The 9,483-nt window shown below is 44.8% G+C and overlaps 1 protein-coding gene across 7 annotated transcripts in view; it reads right to left on the bottom strand.

The window, feature by feature from the left end:
• Positions 1 to 281: 281 nt before the first annotated feature.
• The window catches only part of UBE2H (ubiquitin conjugating enzyme E2 H), a 107,371-nt gene continuing 98,169 nt past the window's right edge, over positions 282 to 9,483 (bottom strand). For all 7 annotated transcript variants that reach the window (XM_081800094.1, XM_006729221.3, XM_081800095.1 and 4 more), the window contains one exon: positions 282 to 4,608. In XM_081800094.1, the coding sequence (XP_081656220.1) occupies positions 4,484 to 4,608 (125 nt within the window). In that variant the 3' untranslated portion in view covers positions 282 to 4,483. The remainder of the gene's footprint in view (positions 4,609 to 9,483) is intronic.

Here is a 9,483-nt window from a genome sequence, read left to right as displayed (position 1 = left end):
AGAAGCCTCACAGCCAGCCTTGTTTACAGTCAGCAGTCACCAACCATTCCAGCTGCAGAGACAGGACTCTGGAGGTGGGGCCTCAGTTACGACCGCCTAAAGGGAGTGTCACCCTTCCCACACTAACCCAGTTACCTGCCTCTGTAAGAGCTTCTCGCTCAGAAACAAAAATAAGCCAACGTCTGCTGCTGAGAGGAGTCAGATGAATAAGGAGGGAGTTGTTTTTAAGAAAGGGCTAAGTAATCATTGAGGCTATCATCTTATTGATCAAGGTCCAGCCATTTGCCAAGGTATATACACATTTTATTTAAAAAAGTTTACAGTTTTCATTATACACAACTATTAAGAGGTTATAGTCAGAGGAGGCATTTGTCCTGTTGACAGAAGTGCCCACTAGATCATCACAATGCAAGGAAAATGGTGGAAGGGAGGAGACAGGGCAAGGAAAAAATAAGCGATAAAAAGCTTAGATTTCAATTAAGGGCTGGTAAGTCCCTTTTCTCTTCAAGTATCACACAATATGTACCAAATACAATCAGTAAATAATGGCCATTTCTTCCCAAGCCCACAGCCAAGACGAGTATTTGCTGAAGTGAAGTCCTGGCCCTTCCTCAGATGGGTGGAGACCCTGCCCGCCCAACGACGGTGAGCTCCCCCTTCCCCCAGGGGCCTCCACCCCAATCCTGGATGGAATTGCCAAGGTGTTCAGTGGCCAGAGAAAATATGAACATGGATTCAGAAGTCCAAAGAAAACGCAGGTCTTTGCGCTCAATCAGAAATGATTTGATTTTAGTCAAGAAGGCCATGAACCCGGTTAGGAAGTTGGTAAAAGGAAATGGAACTCTAACTCGTTAATGGCTTTCACTTTTTCTGATTGAGTCCCTAGAACGTAGAAGGGCCATGCGCCATTTAAAATCAAACACCAGTTTCCAGAAACTTGGTGTCTAGAAACTTCACCCATGAAGGCTAGCAGAGGATCTGTCTTTCATGATTCTCAGCCATAACAGGAGGCCTAATGAAAAGCAAGTGTCAGGCCAAGGCCAACGAGGGCTTCAGGGAGCATTCTGAGGAGAAAAAAAAATTCCTTCGAGGGGAGACACTCCTCAGGAGCTTAGATCAGCCAGCTGGCAACAAGAACAGCTTCTGAAGTGGAAGAACGGCGTTAGGTACTGGAGAGACATATGGCAACTTCTGAGAACTACCTTACTAGTATAAAATGCTGGTTGAAACTGCACAGTCACCTCAAGGAGGGCGATAAGATCGAAGACAAAAGAGCAAAATGCCATCGTCTCGCTTGGCTACCGCGAAATGCAACCCCCCAGGCCCCAGTGCTGGGGCTGCCAGAGGGCAGCGGGCTCCGGGCTCCGGGCTCTGGGCTGCGGCCGCCTCGCTTCTCGGTTTTGGCGAGAGCTTGAGCTCGGTCATTTGAACAGGGGCAAAGGATGGCTTGCGCTGGTCAACCACAAAAACTTCAAAAACGATGGTACACTAAGAAAGGGAGGGAAACTGCCAGAAGCAACTCTGACCTGCTACCACCACCTTTAAAAGCAAGCTTTTCTGAGTGTTATGACGGGAAACCTGGAAAAGCTTTTGGTGCTGTCACATGCCCGCTTCTAGTACTGTATCATCGATCACTGGGGGCCAGAGTCCTCTGATTCATAGCCAGGCTTTCTTGCAGCTCCCTCTGTACCTAGAAGCATGGTCTCCTTCTCCTACCTACCTCTCCCAGGTACAGGAAGGGACAAAAAATTAGCATAAAAAGGGATTCTGTTCAACTTATCAAAAACCAATTTCTCAGAGGAGAGGAAAAGCCCCACACACAGCCGAAAGCATGCATGGGACCAAGGTTAGTGCCCAGAAAGGATAGATTTGCACAGAATGAGAGGGTACAGAGTGATCTGGGTAGCAATGCCAGGAGCTTCCTGTGCTAACAGGGAAGCCTCGTTACACCTTCATCAGACAGACTTGGATGGACAGACACACACGCACACATGCTGCAGCCATACTCAGATCCGCTTCTTAACCCCTGTGACCTCCCCCGACACGTCTTCATTTGGAAATTCCGCACCACCAGACTCCCAGTGCCAGGGCGTTCACTCTGCGGCGAGCCGATGTCTTTTTCGAGAAAAAGGTATTTAGTCAGGGAGCAGAGCCATGGCTCACATACATTCCCCAAAACTTGGCTCTACTTGTTTTGTTGGTTTTGTCAAGATTAAAAGCAATTATTATTTGGACATTATTTTTTTTGAAAGGTAATTAGAACACTATTGTTTATACAATATTGAAAAAATACAATTTTTTATTGTTTGAACTCAAACCACCACCCAGCACTTTAAAGCCTACCCTAAGTCGCACCTACAATTTAAACGGTTATAGCACAAGCAACTGCTACTTGGGCAGGTAAGCAGGTCGGACAAGGCCAGCAGAGACCCTCCCTCCCCCAAAGTAATGAGAAGACAACGCGCTAGAGAAGTTAAAGCACACCATTCCATGTTAAATAGTTAACACTACCCCTCCAACAAGCCACAAATGCTAGATAGATAACTCAGTACGGTTAACTAACCACAGCCCTACTAACTGCACTTTAAATTTTTTTTTTTTTTTTAAAGAAAACCTTTTTGCTTCATGCCCGTAATTAACATAAAATAAGTAAATTCTTTGTCTCTTATTTAGGAAAATAATCATGCTAAAAGCAAGTTGTACTTTATATAGATTTTCAAAGAAAAGATTGATTGTGCTTTTTGAATAAAAAAAGATAGGATATCTTCCAACCTCATTGACTCCAATCTTGTGGAACAGATAGCACTTCTAAACTAAAAACACACACCAGAAAGAAAAATTCAATTATCCCAGTGGGACGTTCAAGAATTGTCTTTTAGAAGGTTTCAGAATTGGCTAATTCTGCTATTGTCCTATTGGTTGTGGCAAAAAAGGGATACAGACTTGCTGTCTAAGGTTCTCCAAATTCAGTAGGTAACACACTCATATCTGAAAAGAAACTCTGCCGGCAACCTGGACATATGGTGAGCTGAGTAAACATTTGATTAGCAGGCATTTTAAACTGTCTGATTTCCTCTTTAACACATACAGGAGAAAATATATTCTTCCTTCAACACCTGTTCTACTGCATCGTATTTCTCAACTCTTTCCTCCTATTCAGTCCCGCTCTGAAAAAAGTGGTTTGTTTTTCCCGCGTACAGTCCCTTTGGGTACAAGGACCTTTACTTGTTCCAATTATTACTCATTTTAAATTTAGAATGTGTGTTGGGTCTAAAATACCCATTTCCCACTCCCACAAGCAGATGATGACCAGGCTGCTGCCTGCCAAGAGCAGCAGAAGGGAAAACAAAACCAAAAACATGAATGAGAGTACCCGGGCCACGAGACGGGTCTTCTTGCCGAGTCTAATGGTCCACTGAGCGGCTGTCCAAGGAGGCCATCTCTTGGGAGGTGAAGATTAAATTTGCAACCTAAGCACAATTCACACACACACACACCATTAAAAAAAAAAAACAGAACAACAACAAAAAAAACTGGAAAGGAAAGGAGGGGGCGGGGGGGGAAAGCTCCAACCCGAACAAAAACACCCACAACCACCCTCAAATTTAAAGCTCTTAGTCCAGGGTAGCAGTCTCAAAGTGGCCAATAGGATGAGGATGTGACTCTGCACGTGCTGGAGGAGATGAACACCTTCCCAGTCACTTTACTCCTCCTGTCCTGTCCTGTCCCCTCAAAAAGGTATGGATTACAAGCTCTAGCCCAAGAAAAAGAATCAGGTTCAGAAAACACTTCCAAATGGTTCTCCAAAGCAGAACACTTGTGGCTGCAGGGCCTGGTAGTGAGACAGGCAGGAATCTACATATAAAACTACTTAAAATCCAGAGTCAAAAATTGTTTTATGTTTCAATACTCCAATTAGCTCCCTGCTTGATAATGTTACTCCAGACACGGGGCCACCTGGGATTCACAGGGAGGAGCGGCTCGGGCTCTGACGTGGCTGGCTCGACACGCTCCCACAGCAGGCCTGGTCCTCCCCCAGCTCCTCCCGTCCATTTTGAAAAAGCACTATTCTAGCATCACATCCAAGAGCTGGTTGGTTTGGTTTGTTTCTTTGGAACCATCAATAAAAGAAGCAACTTTTTTCCTGTTATTTTTACTCATGTCTATCTATCAGAGCGGCTATTTCTTTTGACAGTTCAGTAGCACACAGGCTGACTTGGCCAAATGGACTTATGAATGCATGCATTCCGACCGCATATTGCTACCAAAATGGAATGTGGGAATATGCTATGCACCTCAGGTTGAGAAATGACCAAGAAATCAAGATCTAAAGGGTGATATATAATATATATATATCAATGCTATTATTCATAAAAACCTTGTTTAGTAATAAAAAAAATTGCTTTGTTTAAATATGAATATTATAGTCTGCTTCTCATGGTTAGGAAATAATAGTCTTTCTGAAAAGCAGGTGCTTTTTCTACTACAACTCCATATCCTGGGCCTCATCTTCCGAAAAGTCAGACATGGAACTCTCCGACGAGCTGTCGCCAGTGCCCTCTTCCTGCTCTTTCAGTGCCTCCTCCGTTGCGTATTTCTGGATGTACTCTGCACAGGGGGCAGGGATAGAAAACAACAGGGGCTGTGAGCAGGCAGGCATGGGCTTCAGCGACCCCCGAAGCTGGCAAAGGCCCAGGCAAGCTCGAGCCTTCCTTACCTGACGGGGTATGGTCCCAGAAGCTAAGGGGAAAACCCCATGGAAGACGTCTCTGGAGTTCATGCATTTTGCCCCCTTAGTAAGAGGCAAAGCAGAACATCTGATTTGCAGGGGAGTAGATACGTATTGCATCTCTAGCCCAGAACTCCCCTGGGCCATCACCTCCCAGGTGGATGTGTACGAGGCAGCCGGCCACCCTGGGCTTGGCTTCGAGGCACGGGGAAGCCAGCAGGCGTGTCCAGGACAGTGTCTGGTGTGAACCAGCCTCCAGTTCAGCTGCCAAGCTACCCTCACTCTTGCCTTGGTGGTAGGCCGCGCTCCTCCAAACTCACAGGACTGGGTAAGTGTGAACCCCGTGCTTTCTTCTTCTTCTTCTTTTTAAAGATTTCATTTATTTATTTGACAGAGAGAGAGCGAGCACAAGTAGGCAGAGCAGCAGGCAGAGGGAGAGGGAGAAGCAGACTCCCCGCGGAGCAGGGAGCCCGATGCCGGGCTCGATCCCAGGACCCTGAGATCATGACCTGAGCCGAAGGCAGATGCTTAACCGACTGAACCACCCAGGCGCCCCCCTGTACTTTCTTCTCATCTCTATGTTAATAAAACTATTCACCCTCCCAGGTAGAACAGGACTAGTTATGATTCCATAGTAATTTATAAGGAAATCCCCTATCATTTTTAGACTTGCATTTATGTAATTACAGTCAGCCCAGATCTATTATTTTAGGAATAGATTTTAGTCTAAACAGATCCTGCCTGTCAGGTTTTTGAAGCAGCTGGTGCAAACAGTCTCTCAATCTGCTCAGGAATGAGCTGCTATCTGGAGACACAGTGAGCCTGAGTCACTTTATCATCTATTATTTACCTGAAGATTTATGCAGCTACAGCCTAGGCTGAATCTGCTGGCTGGAAGAAAATTTTAAGAACTGCTGAACAAACAAACTTGTTCCTAAAACTCTAAGTGTATACTGTTTTTCAGTAAATAGCCAAGAGACGAGACAGAAACCTATTCAGAGTGCCAGCAGGAGAGAAACACATCCTCACATCCTTATGCTTTGTTTTTCCTCCTATGGAGTCACAGGGACTGAACACAAGAGTAAGAGAAGGAAAATGGCCAAATGAGCCTGCCAAACTAGAATAATATAACACAGGGGCCTAGCGAAGAATATTTTTGATATACTTAAAGGGTTGTTTATTTATTTATTTTAAAAGATTTTATTTGAGAGGAGCACGAATGGAGGAGAGGGGCAGAGGGAGCAGCAGACTCCCCACTGAGCAGGGAGCCTGATGAGGGACTCGATCCCAGGACCCCGGGATCACAACCCAAGCTGAAGGCAGATGCTCAATTGACTGATCTACCCAGGTACCCCTAAAGGTTTTTTTTTTTTTTCCAAGTCTTTTGGGGCATTCTTAGGCCCAGCTTTTCTTTTTTTTTTTTTTTTTTTTTAAGATTTTATTTATTTGACAGAGAGAGAGAGAGACAGCGAGAGAGGGAACACAAGCAGGGCGAGTGGGAGAGGGAGAAGCAGGCCTCCCACCGAGCAGGGAGCCCGATGCGGGGCTCGATCCCAGGACCCTGGGATCATGACCTGAGCCGAAGGCAGACGCTTAACCAACTGAGCCACCCAGGCGCTCCCACAAAGGGTTGTTTTAAAAGAAAAAAAAAAAAAAAGGAACAAAGAGAAAGAATATGTGACGGAGACTACATGTGGCCGAATCTGGCCCTTTACAGAAAAAGTTTACAGACTTCTGACTTAGAATCCTACAAATTCATTATAATGAAGTTTTAGGCGGAGATGAGATTCCAAAAGCTCCTGATTAGGTAAGAACTTACCTTAATTTACCTTTTGGAGAGAAATGTTTATTACAGTCCCAGAAATGCTATTTTTACCCTCTAATGAGTCAGCTACTTTGCTGCATTTGTAGAAAGAAGTTGCTGCACTTTGACACTTCTCTCTGACACTGTAAGGTGATACTGTCAGTCCTCCTTAGTATATTCGAGGAAATAAATAGTTTTAACTGCTTAGCTTACTAGGACAAGACCTTTCAAGAGACAGAAAAATGAAGAACAAGGTCATTCATGAGCAGGAGACAGATGCAGACAAAAGCAGTTAGCTGTCCAGTGCCACTGGAAGGAAGCATGGAGGAAGGGCCTCTGGCCTCTGAGAGCCGGGAAGGCAGGCACATCTGCGCTGACCCTTGAAGGAAGTCTCAGCCGCAGCACAGGACACGCCATTCCATGCGAAAGGCACAGCCTCGCCAAAAGCACATGGCAGGGGGCGCCTGGGGGGCTCAGTCGGTTAAGCGTCTGCCTTCGGCTCAGGTCATGATCCCAGGGTCCTGGGATCGAGCCCCACATCGGGCTCCCTGCTCAGGCGGAGTCTGCTTCTCCCTCTACCTCTGCCTGCTGCTCCCCCTGCTTGTGCTCTCTCTCAAATAAATAAAAAAAAATCTTTAAAAAAAAAAAAAAGCACAGATGAGAAGGACGTGGCCAGTATGTCAGAACTACATTTGTATCTGAAGCAAATAAAGCAAAATGTATAGGTCTTGCTGTAGTTTGATGGTGAGTATATGGTTAAGTTAATCTCTAGGCTGAAACTTTCCCTAAGGAAGGGAATATAGTTGGGTATCTGAAATTCATCCAATGTGATGGTCCACATATTGCTCCATCTAGGAGTAAAGGCAAAGATGGAGCTCACACAAAGTGAGAGAAAGCCGTGAACGGCAGGTACGATGCCGCCCCAACAATATCTTTAGACAGCTCACTGGTGCCCATCCCACAAGCAGCTCCTATCTACATGATAAAAAACATCAAAAAAATGGGAATGCTGACGAAAATCCATGGTAAGAAAGGTTACATACGCTGACCTGTGAGGCTAGCTACAGAAATGTCTGGTAGCAGCTTGGGAGGGAGTTTCCCACATCTAGACACGTTTTTGGAAATCACCTACCTGCAGGGAATTATCTAAAGCAGTGAGGGGCGAATCAGCTCCCCAAGTGGTGAGGGAGGGTAAGGGAGGGCTGAATGACTGAGACTCTTGAGAGAATGACCACGTTTGGGAATGGAATGAGAAAGGTTTTCAGGAAAGGAAGGGGCAAAATACGAGAGCCACAAAGAAGTCAGGAAAATGGGTCTTGAGCAGGGTGCATATGATTAGGAAGAAATGGGGTCACAGATTATCAGTAGAAGGGGGGAAAACAAACTAGCAGGGGTTTAGGGCAAGGAAGTGAGAAGTTTGAAAATGACAGGAAATCAAGAGCAGGACAAAGAGGTCCTCAGGAGCAGACAGAGGCTTCTGAAAGGGGGAAGCCTCTGAAAGGGGGAAGCCTCTGACAGGCTGGGTGCAGAGGAGAACCCAGTGCTGGGAGGCAGGGGAGAATTGGGAGAACAAGCCCCTCGGCTGGGGGCCAGGGGAGCGCATCTAAACCACCAGGATAGTTCTTAGAGCCCTGATTTTCACATTACTCAGGAAGACAAAATGATAGCCAACACTGACATTTCAGAAAGCTCAATTCCCTAAGCTAGAGCTTGCCATTCTAAAATAAAAATGTAGATTGGATTCCTTTTGTAACTGGTACTATAGCAGATATGTACTAAAACAGGAATAGTGCTAAATTGCTGAGGCATAATGCATTTAAGAACTACAGAAATATGCTCTGCACGGAGATTATCTGTGGGCTGCAGACACTGTTAAGTGATTCCTGTGTCACAATTTTAATACAGTCTCATAACAGAATTTTATCTGGTTGAAACGGACTGTTCTTTTTCCCCCTTGAAATACATGTTTGGCTATACAGATATTCTGCTACATAAATTAGATTATTAATTTGCAAAAACACCTGAGACCTAAGTAAATTAATTGGAGTAGATTTATTTCTATTTTATCTCAACAAAAGTACCAAACAGTACCCTACAGAGATCAGAGAAGAATGAGAAAACCAAAGGAAAACCTCAGATGCGCCTGTCTCATACTTGCACAGTTAAGAGTGAAGACCTATATATTCCAGGCTCTCACCTCTTGCAGATGGACCTCAGAAGTTGAGGCAGAAGTTGACAATCTGAACTGTTACATAGACGGGTAAGTCATGCTAACAATTAGGTAAATATGGATGCTTGCCATTTGGTAAGGAGAGTAGGCCTACTTTCATGACTTTGAATTCCGTGCTCGCTTCGGCAGCACATATACTAAAATGACTTTGAATTCCTTTCCTTTCTGGTGGAATTTTATCTAGACTTTTCACTACGAAGGTTCTCAAGCACACAGAGAGGTAAAAATGAACACCAGTAAACCGGTGTGAAGTTACAGATGTTCTTTTGAAACCACAAGTTCATGTTAATGAACTTCATGTCCCATTAGCAGGTCAATGGTTTCAGAGTGAGAAAGGAGGATTCTAAATGGTAAAGGATGAGAAAACTAGCTCTCCTACCACAAGCACATTTCTACCTAGCACAGCACATTTCAAGTTTTACTAGAAAACTGGGCCCTGGGGCCAGATATCTGCAGCAGACAAGAAATGTGCCCAGATGTAAACTTTCCAAAGTAAACCAGTATGGGGCCAAGAAAAGAAGCCAGTTGGGTATTCTTAATTCAACAGGTAAAATGATATGATAGAAAAAGCTTAAGGATAAATTTGGCATTTCCCAACTTCCAAAGTTAACAGCTTTCCTGACGGGCCAGGATGATACTGTCTGTAAACAAATGGGAGATTAGGCCTTTCATTTAATACATCACTCTCCAGCCCCAGTCTTCTAGTTTTACAAGACAAGA

Source organism: Leptonychotes weddellii, chromosome 12 (genome assembly GCF_054177405.1).
Source record: "Leptonychotes weddellii isolate Sample4059 chromosome 12, ASM5417740v2, whole genome shotgun sequence".
Classification (NCBI taxonomy): Eukaryota; Metazoa; Chordata; class Mammalia; order Carnivora; family Phocidae; genus Leptonychotes; species Leptonychotes weddellii.
The sequence above is the reverse complement of the archived record's forward strand: the minus strand, read 5'-3'. Positions and strand labels throughout refer to the sequence as shown.